This window comes from Mus pahari, chromosome 14, assembly GCF_900095145.1.
Source record: "Mus pahari chromosome 14, PAHARI_EIJ_v1.1, whole genome shotgun sequence".
In the NCBI taxonomy this organism is placed as follows: domain Eukaryota; kingdom Metazoa; phylum Chordata; class Mammalia; order Rodentia; family Muridae; genus Mus; species Mus pahari.
In genome coordinates this window covers 40,891,620-40,908,426 of record NC_034603.1, presented here as the reverse complement: position 1 = coordinate 40,908,426, position 16,807 = coordinate 40,891,620, and the positions used below count along the sequence as shown (strand labels likewise).

Below are 16,807 nucleotides of genomic sequence, written 5' to 3'. Positions count from 1 at the left end.
TGGGGAGGCTCCTGCACTGCAGACACATTCTCTGGGCTGTTGTCTAAATTCTCTACTTACCTCCTCTGTGGAGATGAGCCGGAAGTGTTCACACAGAGAGGACCCTCCGTCCCACCTCCTAAGGCAGCTCTGACAACTGCTTGAGTCCTCACACTGCAGCCTCTGCCTCTTCTTGGTCACATCCACATCCACCGTAAAGTTGAGGAACATCTCTCTAAGGCCTGGGGGTTGAAGACCAGACCTTCTGATGAGCCTGGGGAGGGCAAGGCCCAGGCAGAGAGGTCCTGCCTGCTGAGGCTCTGTGAGCCACTGCTGAACATGGTCCCCATGTGAGCACTTCCTTGAGGCCAGACTCTAGGTTCCTTTTTGGATCTCACCATATAGCTCCCACCTAGAACTTGGAATGTGGAACAAACCTTGCCTTGAATCACGGAGATCCACCTGTCTCTGCCTCCTGAGTGCTGGCATTAATGCCCCGCTAGCCATCATCATTGTGAAGATGGCTTTCCTCCCATTTTTTTTTCCTGATAGACTGGCCAGTCTCTCAGTGTTCTGGACCCACACTCAGCACTTTCCTCAGGTTGAGTTCAACCTTCCTTAGGGAAAGATGCTGTAGGAGGTGTGCTGACTGGTTTCATGTCAACTTGACACAAGCTAGAGTTCTTTGGAAGACAGAACCTAGTTGAGAAAATGTCCCCACTAGATTGGCTTGTGGGCTAGCCGGTAGTGCATTTTCTTGATTGATGATTAATGTGGGAGGGCCCTGCCCATTGTGGGTGGTGCTATCCCTGGGCTGGTGGTCTTGGGTGCTATAAGAAAGCAGGCTGAGCAAGCCATGAGGAGCAAGCCAGTAAGCAACATTCTTCCATGCCTTCAGCTTCAGTTCCCACCTCCAAGTTCCTGCCTTGAGTTCCTGCCCTGAATTTTCTGGATGATGGACTACAAACTGTAGGCTGAAAGAAACCGTTTTCTCCCCAAGCTGCTTTCCGTCACAGTTGTTTGTTTGTTTGTTTGTTTTGTTTTTTATCACTGATAAGTTATTTCTCCACCAGCGAAACGAGCCAATTCAAGACAGGTTTTTATTTGTGTGTGTGTGTGTGTGTGTGTGTGTGTGTGTGTGTGTGTGTGTGTATGTACACATACACATCTCAAGAATGACTAAAACACCAGGGTGCTGCACCAGGCAGCCATTACCTGGCTCAGAAGCTACGCCTGAAGAGTCAACTTCAAAACACAGTTTTACATCCATCTTGCCTGTGAAAGCCATGGGCAGCGCATCGGGAATAAAGGTCATAGATATGGTCAGGTCAACCACAGGGCGTGAGCTAAAGAAGACAGCAAAGAGGCCCATGAGAAGTGCACAGATTCTGCCACATTCAACATCTCTGACACACAGGAGTGTGCTGAATCCGAGGGATATATTAACCGGGAGGGAAAGAGGTGAGGCTTTGGTCTCATGGGGAAGCAATTTTCAGTCTTGTGGCTAGAGCCCCTGTGTATCATGCCCTGCAGAAAGTTCCACACTTGTTGTCTACTCACCCGCATCTCCACGTGAACGGGCCTCCAAATGGAGCACCCATCCTCCCTACCCTCCAAGCCCCAGTCTGCCCCCGCCCCAGGCTCCTGTTTCATCAGATGGTGCTGTCTCACCCACAGGGCATCAATAAACAGGAGCAGAGACGTGCAAGGTTCTGGTGAGGCTGTGATAGGATAAGGCGATAGAAATGGAGGCTACTTAGATCAGGTGGTCAGAATGCTCTCCCTGATAAGGGAGCCTTGAAAGTTTTAACAGGAAAAAGCCAGCTAAGTGAGGGTCTGAGGGGAGGAAGCATCCCAGGCGGAAGAAAACAGAGCTGGTGCAAAGGGCCTGTGGCAGGATGAGGCTTGCATGTTTGAGAAACACAAAGGTCAGAGAGACGGAGCATATGAGTGAGAAGGAAAGACGGTGGTGACAAGAGCTGGGGACAGGAGCACTGTAGGTGGAGACGAGGAACTGGGATTGTGATTTTACTGAGGTGGGACCCACTGAGAGGTGTTGTTTTGTTTGTTTTTGGTTTTCCGAGACAGGGTTTCTCTGTGTAGCCCTGGCTGTCCTGGAACTCACTCTGTAGACCAGGCTGGCCTAGAACTCAGAAATCTGCCTGCCTCTGCCTCCCAAGTGCTGGGATTAAAGGCGTGCGCCACCACTGCCTGGCTCCCACTGAGAGGTTTTAAGCAGTAAAGTTAGAGGGGTCACATCAAGAGAGCAGTCTATGTGGTGGTCCTGGCAAGAGATGACAGCCCTGGAGTCAATGTCAACAAAAAAGCTATGACAGGATAATGGAAGAAGGATGGAGAAGCCTGCAGAGAGCTTTTGTCCTCTGTAGCTCAGAGGACCTTGAGTTCACCTGCCTTAGCCTCCCCAGTAGCTGAAATTACAGGTCCATGCCACCAGGCCCAGCCCCAGAGTTTAATCATCGCTCTCCAGGTGGGCAAGCTAGCACCCTTTGCTGAAACCGGAGCCTGGGGCGGGGCAGACTGGGGATTGGAACTCCATTTGGAGGCCTGTCCACTTGAGACGCTGATGACATCCAGACAGCAGGTGTGAAACTCTCTGGAGGGCAGGGACAGGCGCTCCGGCCACGGAACTGAAAGCGGTCCCAGCATGCCGCACCCCAGCACGCCCCACCCCGCTCCACCAGACCTGAGCTACCTTCCCTGTGTGTTTTCTCATGTGATCCTCCCACCCCTGTGAGACAGGTACTGTCATTATTCCAAGTTGCGGATAAGAAAGTTGGGACTTAGACTCTGATAGCCCCCTCAAAGTCATACTGCGGACAGCTTTGGCGCAAACCCACCCAGGCAGACCCTAGAACCGGAACCCTGTCCCCACACTTCTTCCCTCCCTCCGTGCCTGGAGTCTGCAGGACCCACTGAGTGTAGGATAAGGGCTGGAGCTTGAGTCAGAAAAGAGCAGGGAAGACCCCTACCGGAGCACAACCGCCGAGTCCCGAGAGCCAACTGTGATGTCGGCAAGGCCATCGCCATTGAAATCTAACCCACCGGACACAGACATGCCGAAGTAGTGGAGTCCCAAGGCCACAGAGGAGGCTCTGATGTGCTGTGGGAGGAGAAGAAGCAGCTTCGCGCCTCTGTTCCCTTCAGCAGCAATACCCACCTCCTCACCCCGGGGGTGAACAGTCTCCGAGGAAGTGGCATCTGGGTGGATCCCTGAAGGGCAGGTGGGACTTTATGGGGCCTGGGGGGAGGCTGAGGGGAAGAGCAGGGGGCTCTGAGGACACAGTGATGAAGGTAGGGGATGTGAGAGTATGGGCTGGAGGCGGAAGACCTAAGCTGATGCCATGGTGTGTGTGTGTGTGTGTGTGTGTGTGTGTGTGTGTGTGTGTGTGTGTGTGTGTGTGTTGGGGACAGAAACCATTACGATGTGGCTATGCATTGAGTACCAAGGTACTGGGGGACTATCCCAGACATCTTGTGTGGAGAAGAGGGGAGTTGCACAGAGGAGCATCAGTTTTCTGGACTAAGATGTCTAAGAATAAGCGGCCTAGGGACCACCTGGGGGAGGTGCTTAGGAGGAGGAAGGGGAGGAGCCAGAGCATGGAGGAGCTGAATGGAGACAAGAACCAGAGGCAGAGATAAGGGACCTGAAGTGGGTTGATGGCTACCCTACCCCTGGTGAAACCTGCCTTCACCTGCGTCCACCACCAGAGGCTGGCCCAGCACTGAGGACTGAAGCCAACTCACTCAGGGCTTTAGCTCATTCTCTCTGTGAGAGGCTTGAACCCCAGAGAGGAAACAGGAAAGCCCTTGCATAGTTACCTGGGAAGGACTGGCATACAGGCCACCTGAGTGTCCGTTGTAGATGTACACGCTGCCGTAGCTGGCCCCATCGCCTGCCCCAAAACCCTCCAGAGGGGCCCCAATGGCCACATCTGTGAATTTGTCTTGGTTGATATCCCCCACAGCTGCCACGGCAAAGCCAAAGCGGCTATTGGTGAGCCCAAGGTGCCCACTCAGAGTGTGTGCCAAGGAGAAGGAAGCATCCTGCAAAGTGAAGCGACAGCTCAGTTCCCAAGAAAGGCATGTAGGCAACCATCCCAGGACCACCCGGAGGGCATGTTCCCTCATCGGTCCCCACTATCCGGCAGGAGTCTAGGGCTGAGAAAAAAACAAGGGAACAGGCCGTAGTAAAGCCAGTGTCGTAAGGTCCAGGACCTGGAGCCGGTCCCTCTATCCCCACGTATTGCTGTGTCAGCAATAGAGAGGCTTAGGGTCCAGCTGCAGCTCTCCCATACCCTTGCTGGGAAAGCTTGAGCAAGGCTCAGCATCTCTAGCTCACTGAATCCCATCCTCTTCATCTGTCATGTGACAGTGAGAGCCACTGTCAAATAGTTGCTGTGAGGAACAGTGAGACCAGAGCGAGTGTTCCATCTATGGGCAACTATGGCAGATGCTACTACCAGCAACCATCCAGGTAAGAAACAAAAGACAGCCATACACCCACCATTCACGCTGAACACCCATGAGCACTTCCACTCCCACCAAGCAGATATAGGGCCCAGGCTCCCCAACCTCTGCTACCTAAGCAGGCACAGCCTCAGCAAGCTCTTGAGGCCGAACACTCTCACCTGCTCAGGCACCTGGTACACATAGACTCTGCCTTCTTCTCCACGGATGTGGTAAAATGGAGCAGCCACCAGGAGAAAATCTGTGGTCCCGTCCATGTCGATATCCACAGGGCACAGCGCAGAGCCAAAGTAGGACCCCATCTACAGCCCAGAAAGAACTCAGCAACTCCCAAGCTTGGGGAGACCCCCCTACACCCTCCCCTCAGCTACAGCTGTTGCTTGTGCTCTTCCTGGAGCACCAAGCGGGAGTTGTTCCAGATCAGTCTGATCTCTGGGGTCACAGGGGACTAGGGGTGAATAGCTGAGTCCCCACAGAGGGCGCAGACACGAGAACCACTGGATTTACACCCAGACCTGAGCCTTGCCCAGGGTGGGCCCATCCCTCTCCCCAGGACCTCAGGTGGTGGGAAGGTGACTTCTCCAGGAGGTACCTGCTCTCCTCCTAGCCGTTGCACAAAATCATCCCCTCTGTCCTTCTGGAGCTCAAACACAGCCCCACGGAGCTTGTGCCTCGGAGCCCCTGCCACGTAGGAGATGCCGTGGGCCTTGTGTAGAACCGCAAGGGAATAACCTGGGGCCAGAGTGGTGTGAGTGCACACAGTTGTTCCCCACCTCCAGTCTTTCCCTTCAATGCCATCTTCCCGGTCACATGTTCCCACTGAAGTCAGTTCTGCACTGACAGTGGCATGTGTGTCCCCATACATGCATGGTACACTGCACCCCTTCGGCACACCAGCTCTGTATGTGAAGACCGGGGTGAAGGATGGGGAGGGGTACCCATGACTGTTATTAACAGAGGTGTCCTGATTCCTCTTATTCAGAGCCCAAGGCCACCCTGTTCTCAGGATCAGAGTCCCTAGCTAAGGTCTGATAGCCTGATGATGTGTGAGCCAAGAGACTGCCCATAACTTGTCTTCATTAGGAATCCTAATATGCACACCAGCCTGTCCCTGAGTTAGCTCCCCAAGACTGCTTTCTAGCCCCCGCCCCTTCCTAGCCTTCAGGCCCTACCCTCCCATATCTGTCAGCTAGGTTTCATTGCCCTCCAGGCTCCACTTTCCCCATCCAGGCCCCGCCTTCACCCCACCCTCCTGCTCTCCTAGAGCCCCCTTTCTCTCGGCCACCTCCAGGCCCCACCCTTGTCCCACCTGCATCCACCAGACCCTGCCCTTACCAAGGTAGCTGTACTGTGCAGCCCCGGAGTCCTCCTTGGCTGTCTGGTTTAGGAAGCGGCCCTGACCATTCTGTGTGTTGTAGAGCAGCGCGCCCCCAGACCAGTTAAAGGCCCCCACAGTGCCAAGCAACACCTGCCCCTGCAGAGGACCCAGAGGGCACCAAGTGAGTGGGAGGGACCCAGGGGCCAGAGAAGCAAAACTTCCTGGACAAAGAGGGTCTTCAGCGACCAGGAAGGAAGATGGGTTGGCAAATACTGGGTTTTCTGCTGTGTTCTCATGAGTCCGGTGAGTAACCCAAGCTCTAGAAGGTATCCTGGGACCCAGATAGTGAGCATTTTTGAGCATATGGCCAAGTAAGATGGTGCTCCTAGCCTCCCACTTTGTCCCCTGTGCTGTGTGAAGGTGCTGTGTCCTGCAGTATGAGCCTATTGGGGCCCCTGTTGGTGTGTGTGTGTGTGTGTGTGTGTGTGTGTGCATGCGCATGTGCACACGCAGATGGCATTGGGATAACTGACTTCAGCTCTCACCTGCACAGAGGCCCCAGTTAGTGGGTGCTCTGTCTATTGTCCCCCTCCTTCTTCCCCCTCTGCTTCCTCTTCTCCCACACACTGGACAAAGCCTCAGCTTTATCAAACCACTTGTTTTCCTGACACACTTCGACCGAAGCCGAATCTCAGTCCTTACAGCTAAGAGAGTGTTCCAATCCTTTAAGCACACAGGGTGACCTCCTATAATAAACCACTATTCTCCTGTCTATCTCGGTGGTCCAGACTGGGGAAGCTAGACTCCTCCAGAGACACTCCCACAGGGAAACTATGAACCAGGAGCCCCTCAGTCCCCGGTGGCACATCTTAGGGAACCTGCCAGTGCTGAGTGGGCCACAAACCTTGTCCAGGATCTGGGCACTGAAACCAGTCTGTGCAAGTTGATATTGAAGGGCGTCTCCAACCGTACCTGGAAGCCAAGGAATCTGGTGAAACACGCTGTGCCAATTGGCAAGGTAAGGCATGTCTAGGAGGGGCCGTCTGGGCCAGGCCCCCAAAGGGATGGCTATTTGGAGGAACAGTGCACTGAGCTGGGAACTGAGGTCTGGGTTGTGCTTAAGTAAGTACTGGCTGGCTGAGCCTGGGCAGTTCACGTTGTCTGCCTGGGCCTCTGTCTCCTCCTCTGTAAGTGCCTGCTGGGACTCTGTTCTGGTCTTATTTGCTTTTCTACCACTGGCTCAGCAGAATTTCCCAGATTCAGGGAGGGGGGAGGACTGGGGGTGCCATTGCCATTTTAGAGGTTAACAGCTATGTCTCAGGGAGGTGGTCTCGAGGAGGGTGTCCTGCTGAACGCTGGGGCGTTCTCACAAGGTCCATGGGAGCCCTCACCTTCCATATGAACGATGCGTTGTTGCAGTTTGCTCAGCAGTCCATCCAGAGCTGAGTAGTTGGTCACCTTGAAAGTGTGGGCCTCTTTGGGGTCCGAGGCAATCAGCTTCAGTTCTCTGTAAGTGTTGTTATTCTTGAATGCATCACCCACCTGCATGAAGACCCCAGTCAGTGAGTGATCCATCACCGTCTCCTTCCTTCCTTCCTTCCTTCCTTCCTTCCTTCCTTCCTCCCTTCCTTCCTCCCTCGCTACCTCCCTCCTTCCCTCCCTCCTTTTCTTCCTCCTTCCTTCCTTTTTCTTCCTTCCTTCCTTCCTTCCTTCCTTCCTTCCTTCCTTCCTTGTTCGTTGTCCTTCACTCCCAATAAAGCTCTACTTTTGGCAGCCTGACACACCTGGATTTCCTCAGCATCCCCTCCCCACCTACAGAGCCTGATGACCTTCCCTTGTGTATTAGGCTAGATGTCCATGTTAGCTACCAGGACTCAGCTCAGTGGTCTCCCTAGGAACCTTCGTACAGGCTCTCCCCATCCTATTCAGCCAGTGAGCTATGCCCACCTCGGGGTGAGCCTTCTGTAGGACACAAGAAGGAGGGAGGCATGTAAGAGCAGGTGGCCAGGAGAAGAGGAGTAACTGTGAGTAGAGAGGGTTTAGATACACTGCTTCCAGAAGTCTCTACTGGGCTGCCCCCTTACCCAGTCTATACAGAGTCAGGTTTGCCTCCCGGCTCTTAGTGCTTACCCCAATGGCAAAGCGCACAACACCCTGCATCTTTGGGGAGTTGATGACAGTTGGAAGCTTGAGAGGGTCCCCAAATATATCACCATCAGTAAGTACCACCATGACCTTCAATGCTTTCTTTTTGGAGCCACGGCTTGGAATGAAGATATTGTCTCTTAACAGGAGAGAGAATGGAGACAATTGTCTGAAAGGCTCTGGGTAAGTTTTCATTCACTGATCAGCTAAAGTTAAGGATCCCCTGCCCCAGAAGCACAGGAAGAAAGCACTCATGTACTCTGAGGTCCCTGCACACAGGAGACACTAGCGCCAAGGGAGGCCTCCAGGCAGTCTGGCACTGGTGGAGCAGAGTGACTTCTCCCTGAACAAAGGCCCAGAAGAGGACGGATTTGCATCACACAGCAAGGCATAAGCCGCTCAGATACACTTCATCTGCTCCCCATTCTAAGAGCACTGTGTCTGCCCCATTTATGTGTAACCAGTATGGAATTTTAGATTAAAAGAACAGGCAATATATATTTTTTTATTTTACTTCTATAAAACATTGAACTTTCTGGGTTTTTTGCTTGTTTTGTGGGGTTTTGTTTGTTTGTTTTGACTTTTGTTTGTCCGTTTTGTTTTTTGTTTTTGTTTTTGTTTTTTTGAGGAAGGGTCTCTCCGTGTAGCACTGGCTGTCCCGAAACTGGCTATATAGATCTGTCCTTAAATTCACTTTTGGGGTTTGAGGCACAACTTCCCAGTCTCCCAAGTGCTGGCATTACAGATATGTGTCCACCTTGCCTAGTTTCAGGTCTTTATGCACCAGGCAGTATTATAAATATAGTACATAATTTAACTAATTCTCACAAAATCCTAAGACGCAACAATTTGTGTTATCTTCATGTTAGAAATGAAGAAGCAAAGCACAGAAGGTTAAGTAAATGCGCAGTGATGGCGCACACCTTTAGTCCCGGCACTTGGGAGGCAGAGGCAGGTGGATTTCTGAGTTCAAGGTCAACCTGGTTTACAGAGTGAGTTCCAGGGTAGCCAGGGGCTATACAGAGAAACCCTGTCTTGAAAAAAAACAAAACAAACAAACAAACAAACAAAAAAGCCAAAAGAAGAAGGAGGAGGAGGAGGAAGAGAAAGAAGAAGAGGAAGAAGGAGGAGGAGGAGGAGGAGGAGGAGGAGGAGTTGTCTAAGTAATTTGTCCAAGATTGTACAAGAGCAGCTAGGATCGGAGCCCAGCAGCCTTCTCCTGGGCCCTCCCCCTCTCAGCACCCTAACCTCCTCCTCCCACAGTTCTGCCCAGCCGTCCTTCTCGACACCGTGCCACAGAGCGTCTCCGAGGCACTGGACTCACAGGACATGCTGCATGGCTGAGGCGGTCTTAGTGACTTCCTTCACTTGAACGATGCTCTGAACTTTGGCAAGGGAGGCGTTAATGTCCCGGCTCTCTTGAAGATCAAACTCAGTCTGGATCACGGCCCCATACTGCACCAGGGCAAAGTTGCACTGGAGAGCAGAGGGGGTGGAGGGGGTTACTGAACTGTAATATAGACACCTCTGTCCCAGAAGCACGGGAAGAAAGCTCCTGTCTACTCTGAGGTCCCTGCTCACAAGGAGACGCTAATGCAAAGGGAACCCTCCAGCCAGGCAGGCACAGGCAGAGCAGAGCGACTTCTCCCTGAATCTGTGTCCCCATGAAGACCCCTCTATACTGACTATAGGTTCAGCATGTCACTGAACCTTTGGCCAGTGGGACATTAAAATGTATTAGGACACTGAAGTGTTCATGACCACCACAAATGAGTAGGGCCATCTCAGGCCATCCATCCCTAGTCAGGCAAGCAGATACCTATGGCAATGTGGTAGCTCCAGGCAAAACTGACAGAAGAGTCACCCAGCTGAGCTCAGCAAAAATACCCGAAGAGCTATGAGCAAACGAAGGGGGGCCATTCTGAAGCTGGCACTTAGACACAGATGTGTGCATAAATGATGAGAACCCAGCCCTCAAGGAAGCCCACCTCAAAACACTTCTCATAGAAGTTCCTCATCATGTTAGAGATGAAATTCTTGGCCTTCTGGAAATCTGAGGGTTCAATGCTTCCTGAGCCATCCAGGACAATAGCGATCTCAGTGCCTGGTCAGGATGAAGGCGTGGGTGAGATTCCAGGCAGGAATAAGGGCAGCATGTTCTGCCCTGTAAGGCACCCACCCACCCACATACACAAAATACTCAGACTCCCTGCCTGTGGTTCAGTTCAGGGAAGCAGCCAGGGAAGCTCCTGAGAATGGAGTTCTCCCCTTCCCACCCTGTACCCCAAGACTCTGGCTGTCCTAGAGCTAGCACTGTAGACCAGGCTGGCCTCCGACTCACAGAGATCCACTGGCCTCTGCCTCCTGAGTGCTGGGATCAACGGTGTGTACAGCCAGGCAATGATGGAGCACGCCTTTAATCCCAGCACATGGGAGGCAGAGGCAGGTGGATTTCTGAGTTTGAGGCCAGCCTGGTCTACAAAGTGAGTTCCAGGACAGCCAGGGCTACACAGAGAAACGCTGTCTCGAAAAACAAAACAAAACAAAACAAAACAAAACAAAACAAAACAAAAAAAAAGGTGTGTACTACCACAATTCAATTCTTACCTTAAAGGTAAAGAGAGATCTAGAACCTGGTTCTGACCTTCTGACTACTATGGGAATCACTCCCATTTTGGTGGCCTCAGTTTCCCCATCTATAAGCAGGGCCAGTGAGAGGGCTCAGCTGGTAAAGGAGCTTGCTGCCAAGTCTGATGACCTGAGTTTGATTCTCTGAAACTCACACTGTAGAGGGATAGAACTGACTCCTGCAAGTTGACCTCTAACCTCCACATATGCGCTGTGATACAGGAGTGTGTTTGGCACATGTGCGCATGCACACACCCAACACACAATGAACAAACACGTAAATAAAATTTTTTTTTTTAATTGAAGAGACATGGCTGGGACTTGCCATACCTATAGGACCTGGCCACTGTTCCCCATCTTCTAGGTTTGAACACGCCTTGATTCCAGAGGCCATTAGCCTAGGGGTTCATTATGAAGGCCCCTAATCTGCCTCCTCTTACCAGCTTCCTCCTCGTCTTCCTCCTCCACTGTCCGGCGTCTCCTGGCTGACTTCTTATCCTCCCCTGTGCTGCCTCCTTTGCTTCTACAGTAGTCACCAGAGTCCACACGTGCTCCTGGATCCAGGAATCCTTCTTTAAGACGCATACAGATAAGGCACAGAGTCAAAAGAAGCCTTGGGGACAGCTGCCAAGACAGGGATCATTAACTGTCCCTGACAAGGACCCTGAGCTTGCTTGTCCCGTGCTAGGACAAGTGTCTGTCTGCTTCTGTTGTGAGATGCTGTGTCTCCTTGGATCCCCTTTTTTTCTCCGGTCCAAGGCCAGAGAATCTCCGATCCTTACCGAGGTCAGAGAAGTAGGCTTGGGCCTGGAGGTCTAAGTTGGGGGTGAGTAGGCTGCAGGCACCGGTGAGCTCTGAGTTGAGGCTGCGGAACTTCCGGGCCTGTACCTGAATGCACACCTGGAGAGAGGGAGAAGGGAAGGAGCAGGCAGGTGGGCGGGGTCAGCCAAATACTTCCTAGTCACAGCCACTGTGGTCTCCATTCCAGAACACAGTGGCTCAACCACTTAGAGGACAGAGGAGCAGCTGCCTCACTCCTCAGGGTCAGGTATCAAGTGCTAGAGGCAGAAATGCAGTTAGTGGGCGCTGGCTGGGTCAGACTTAGCATCACTACAGAAGTTAGACCACAGATAGATGACAGCATAACAATAGGCTTGGCAGCCCCATAGTCACCCGCAGGAGCCAGCACCAATCCCCCAGGGGCCCTCCTGCCTATGTACTCACCAAAACACCATTGTGGTTCCCGACCAATGTCATTCCCTGGTACCTGCCCTTTGGCATACAGATGTGCTCTGAAACAGTTAAGGCAGGGAAGGGTGAAGGGGATTCTGGGAGCCCACCATTGACCCAAGGTCAGGGCCACGGGGATATTGATGTCAACAGCCTCAAGAAGCTAGAGGTTCCATGGACCTGAGTAGCTTGGGTATGCCAGGATGCAGTCCCTGTCCCAACCCCTTTTACCATCTCAACAAAGACCCCACTGCCTAGCCTTGACAACCAGGGATGGGGATTCAGAAATGACTGCCTCCTGGGGCTTCTCAAGGGGCTCCTGGTGTGTGTGGGACTGGGGGCGGGGGTCAGCAGGCTGTAGGTGCCTGTGAGCTCTGAGTTAAGGCCATGGGGGCTGGCCGCGGGATGTGGACTTGAATGTTTATCTGCAGAGAGATCCAGGAAGACTCCCAGTGTCAGCCTTGGGTCTCCACACATGCCCATGTGAACACACGTAAACACACAGAGACACATGAAAACGTGAACCCGTTACTTAACATAGTGCCAGGCTCATGGAGAGCACTCAGTGAGTGTTGGCTCCAGATCTGTCATTAGGACTGTCTCCGGAGAGTCAGGCTGGGCTGTGGTGGATAACATGAGCCTAGGCACTGGGGTTCAAGGCTCACTCTGGGGCTGGGGGCCAGAAGTGGTTGGGCCGGATCAGGCAGGACTGGGATTGGAATAGTTTGAGCTGAGATTATGTGAGGCTCCTAAGAGGAGTCCTGGGGAGCACGCTGTGGAGGTGGGGTTGGCTTACCCACTGGCTGGCAAGCAATTTCATCTGGACTGATGGATATAGCGCATCGATACAGGGCGGCTGTATTCCTGTTGGAGCTGCGTCTGGCTACCAGGAGGCTAAGCAGGTGAGGAGAATGCAAAGATAAGCTGGCTGACATCTCCTTTCCCCTCCCTGCCTGTCCAGGCCCAGACCTGGGTATGACAGACAGCTTTCTAGCCCCGGCCTGCAGACTCAGCATTACTGGGAAAGCACTTAGTCAGCCTCTACTTCTACATGGCTCCAGGCAGGGAAACAGTCCAATGCGACATCTGTCTGCCTGTCTGACTGTTTGGAGCACTTCTGGTGGTTAGAAGAGACCCCTGTCCTGTGGGATGGAAGTGGAGAACCAGGAAGTCACCAACCAGAACGCCAGTCCCTTGAAGGGCAAAGTTGACTGGAACATATTGCTCATCTGTCCTTAGCATTTCCTGACTAGGAACTAAAGGTTCAGGGAGCTGATGAAGGCAGCTTGAGGAGATGTCAATCCTGCTGTGAAGTTCTTGCCTCCCATCTCAAGTCCAAGAAGACAGCGGAGGACAGGGTCAGCTTAAACAGTCACTATCACGCTGCTCCGTGGGGCCTGGGGCTTGGCTGGCCTGACACTTGGGGTAACTGCACACACATGACTGGGGTTGCAAGCAGAGCGGGAAGGAAGGGGATCCGAAGACTGCCTTGGTCATTGTGAGTCAAGTCCAAGGCCTTCGTGGTGACAGGAGGCTATGGAGGGCTTTGTCAAGGGGAAGCACATGATTAGTCTGCGCTTTTGAAAGGTCACAGCGTGGCTTTGGAAGCCTAGGAGACAAGATAGCACAAGGGGGGGGGGGCAGCCATGGGGCCCTGTCTCTACTTGCTCAGCTCTTACCATGAGACACTTGTTTATTTCGTCAAGATAGGATTTCTCAGTGTAGCCCTGGCTGTAGACCAGGCTGGCCTCAAACTCAGTGATCCGCCTGTCTCTGCCTCCTAAGTGCTGGGATTAAAGGACTGTGCCACCCCACCCAACTTAGAATAAAGACCAGGCATCTCTCTTTCTTTTGTCTTTCTGGTGGTGCTGGTGATTACACCCAAGGCCAGGCAAGTGCTCTACCCCTGACCCACACCTAACCCCTCACTGTCTTTCTTAAAGCCATCATCACAGCCCCTAGGTCAGGTGGGATCTGACCCCGTCTCTACCTTTCCAACCTGCCCTGCTCACTCAGAGAAAGACCTGCAGCGTATGCTGTGGCTTTTAACAACTTCAGGTCCTGGTCCTTTCTCCCCTCAGGCCCACGGGCCAGCTGTCCTTTCTGCCTGGAAGCCTGGCCTTCCACTCCCTAAAACTGGTTCATCCTCACCCCTGTACCCTGTGTAGCTGCCACCCACTCCTGCTGCTTTCTCCAAGGGGCCCCACCTCACACTGCAGTTACCCTGCTCTGACGCTTCCCGGCTCAGAACTCGTCACCACCAGACAGTAGCTTGCTTCCTGATTTACCTATGTGTCATCCATCTCCTCCACCAAGCCAGTTCCCCCATAGCCTTGTCTACCTTGTCGGTCACGTAATTCCCCAAGGCATAGAACACCTCCTAGAACAGTATTAAGGCTCAGTAAACACTCATTGAATGGCTTGCATGGCTGTACAGGCAATGGCTGAGGGGTTGATTTGGGGCGTTGGACAGAGGGATAGATGACAATGGTGTGTGCCTGAGTCCTTAGGTCACTGTTCAGTAACTCTGCCTCTCTCCTCAGGCTGTCTTGGCCCAGGCCCAGTCCCTTTTCTCCTGTTCCCAACAGTAGATGAGCCCACTCACACCTATGTTCCTTCTCAGAGCACCTAGAACAGCCCTATGCCCATCCTGTTTCTCCCTGTGGTGCCTTTCCTCCCTTTTCCTGCAGAGCAGCCTTCCCAGGCACCAGCTCCGCAGGACCCTTCCCAAAGGAAGGTACAACCTGACCCCCTCAAATCCTCCAGTCGCCCTAACTACTGGATTCCCACTCCCATGCCTGACCTTTGTTTCTACCTTGGTTATGAGCTCTCTAGAGGCCACCACATGCAGCTGCACACTGCAGATCCCCAAGATGGTCATCCTTAATGTGCAATCCTGTGGCCTAAGGCCCAGTCTGTGTTGCTCCCAACCCTTTTATGACTGGCAGCCTCCAGGCTTGCTGACTTAGTGACTAAGCAAACCAGCTAACCACAGACTGACGGACCAGTTATGACAGAGGCTGCCATCTGCTGCCATCCCCAGGTTCCAGGATCCGCTCTGGACTGGGTACAACTCCAGGATGTCTCATCCACCTCCCCTCTTTTCCCAGCTGGCAGTCTTACTCCATAATTTAGAAAGTGCAGGAATTGTGAGGGGCACAGTACCCTCACCCTGGGGATGAGAGCAGCTATCAGCCTGTTCCTCTCTCTATGGTGAGCTGGGCCAATCAGTTGGTGCATTTCCTGCCCCCTGCTGCAGGCTCAGAAACCCAGAACTGTCACCACCACATCCTCCTGCTGACAGTGCAAACCCCCAAGCCCCTCTGCGTTAGCAGGTATTCGGGGAGGTGTTCAGGAGCCCCACTAGGTTCCCCATCTCTTGACAGCTCCCAGCACCCTATTCATTGAGAGTTTTAAACACAAATACCCCTCCCATCTACTTTGACCCTTGGGCCACTAAGGGAGGGGACAGTAAGACTGTGAGCCTAGGGCTGGTAAGGGACCCACTGGGGTAGTGGCAGAAGATGACGAGGCAGGAGATGGCCACAGATTAACTTGACTAAAATCCTTTTATGTAGTGCAAATAACTTGGAAAACAAAATGCAAACTCAACCTCCCTTTATAAACCTGATCAAATAAGTCACCCTGGCTGTGGAGTAGAAGTGCCAGGGGGATTGGGCCCATGCTCAGCATCAGAGCAGTTGACACCACGCAAAACTCCAGCCTCAGACAGTACCACTAATGGGGCTGGAGGCCCTGGAGGACCTAATGCTGTTTGAGGGTGGCTTGACCGAGTGGGTTCTGTTGTAACATTTATATCGAGCTAAAAAAACAGGCAGAGGGGCTGGAGAGATGGCTCAGAGGTTAAAAGCACTAACTGTTCTTCTAGAGATCCTGAGTTCAATTCCCAGCAACCACATAGTGACTCACAACCATCTGTAATAGAATCTAATGCCCTCTTCTCACCAGAAGACAGCTATAGTGTACTCATATACATGAAATAAATAAATAAATAAATAAATAAATAAATAAATAAATAAATAAATAAATCTGAGAGGGGGGAGAAAGAGAGAGAGAGAGAGAGAGAGAGAGAGAGAGAACAGGCAGAGGTCAGCTAGAGAGATGGTTCAGCAGTTAAGAGCACTGACCGCTCTTCCAGAGGTCCTGAGTTCAATTCCCAGCAACCACATGGTGGTGCACAACCATCTGTAATGGGATCCAATACCCTCTTCTGATGTGTCTGAAGACAGTTACAGTGTATTCATATACATAGCATAAATAAATATTTTTAAAAACCCAGGCAAAACTGACAGAAGCACAGAGTCAGGGTGGGAGGGCTGACTGACAATGGGAGGTGTCTGGTGCAGAGCCCAGGGCTCCCAGGAGACTTTCCTCGTGCTTGTTTGGTTGTTTTGTTTTAGACGTGGTCACTCTGTATATCCCTGACTGTCCTGGAACTGACTGTGTAGACCAGGCTGGTCTCAAACTCAGAGAGGCCCTGCCTCTAAAGGTGTGGCTGCCCTGATGTTTTTGATCCAGATGTTGCTTATATGGATGGCATGTTTTATGAGCATACATTGAACCACACATAGATGATGCGTGAACTTTCATATATGGTTATGTCAATACAAAAATTACCAAAACAAAATGCAGTAAAGGTCAATGGTTTTGTTTTGTTTTGGTTTTTGAGATAGACTCTCACCGTGTAGTTCTAGCTGGCCTAGAACTTGCTATGTAGAAGAGACTGACTTTGAACTGACAGAGATCTGCCCTCCTCTGCCTCCCAAGTGCTGGGATTAAAGGCATATGCCACCGCACCCGACTCAAACATCAACTTTAATTATCTTCCAGCAGCCAAAATCTTTGATCACATTCTCACTGTTCTTGCTTCAAACTCTTCTAGCTCTTCTGGAACTCCATGCGATGAGGTGCAGCCAACCTCTCCCATGATCCTCCATGGCACTCAGTGTCAGGCATTTTCTTAGCCATCTCCCTTGCTCAGGACAGCCTCCAGGCTTT

At 52.2% G+C, this 16,807-nt stretch overlaps 1 protein-coding gene across 2 annotated transcripts in view; it reads right to left on the bottom strand.

Moving 5' to 3' along the window:
* The window catches only part of Itgae (integrin subunit alpha E), a 57,085-nt gene that overhangs the window by 23,996 nt on the left and 16,282 nt on the right, over window positions 1–16,807 (bottom strand). The window contains exons 3-18 of one of the 2 annotated variants that reach the window (XM_021212949.1): window positions 12,585–12,682; window positions 11,783–11,850; window positions 11,341–11,458; window positions 10,999–11,130; window positions 9,919–10,034; window positions 9,255–9,406; window positions 7,916–8,069; window positions 7,177–7,327; window positions 6,690–6,757; window positions 5,803–5,941; window positions 5,060–5,199; window positions 4,629–4,769; window positions 3,820–4,044; window positions 2,970–3,100; window positions 1,195–1,325; window positions 61–221 (exon numbers count right to left, since the gene is read on the bottom strand). In XM_021212949.1, coding sequence (XP_021068608.1) covers window positions 61–221; window positions 1,195–1,325; window positions 2,970–3,100; window positions 3,820–4,044; window positions 4,629–4,769; window positions 5,060–5,199; window positions 5,803–5,941; window positions 6,690–6,757; window positions 7,177–7,327; window positions 7,916–8,069; window positions 9,255–9,406; window positions 9,919–10,034; window positions 10,999–11,130; window positions 11,341–11,458; window positions 11,783–11,850; window positions 12,585–12,682 — 2,125 coding nt within the window. The remainder of the gene's footprint in view (window positions 1–60; window positions 222–1,194; window positions 1,326–2,969; window positions 3,101–3,819; window positions 4,045–4,628; window positions 4,770–5,059; window positions 5,200–5,802; window positions 5,942–6,689; window positions 6,758–7,176; window positions 7,328–7,915; window positions 8,070–9,254; window positions 9,407–9,918; window positions 10,035–10,998; window positions 11,131–11,340; window positions 11,459–11,782; window positions 11,851–12,584; window positions 12,683–16,807) is intronic. The other variant, XM_021212950.2, reaches the window with a different exon arrangement.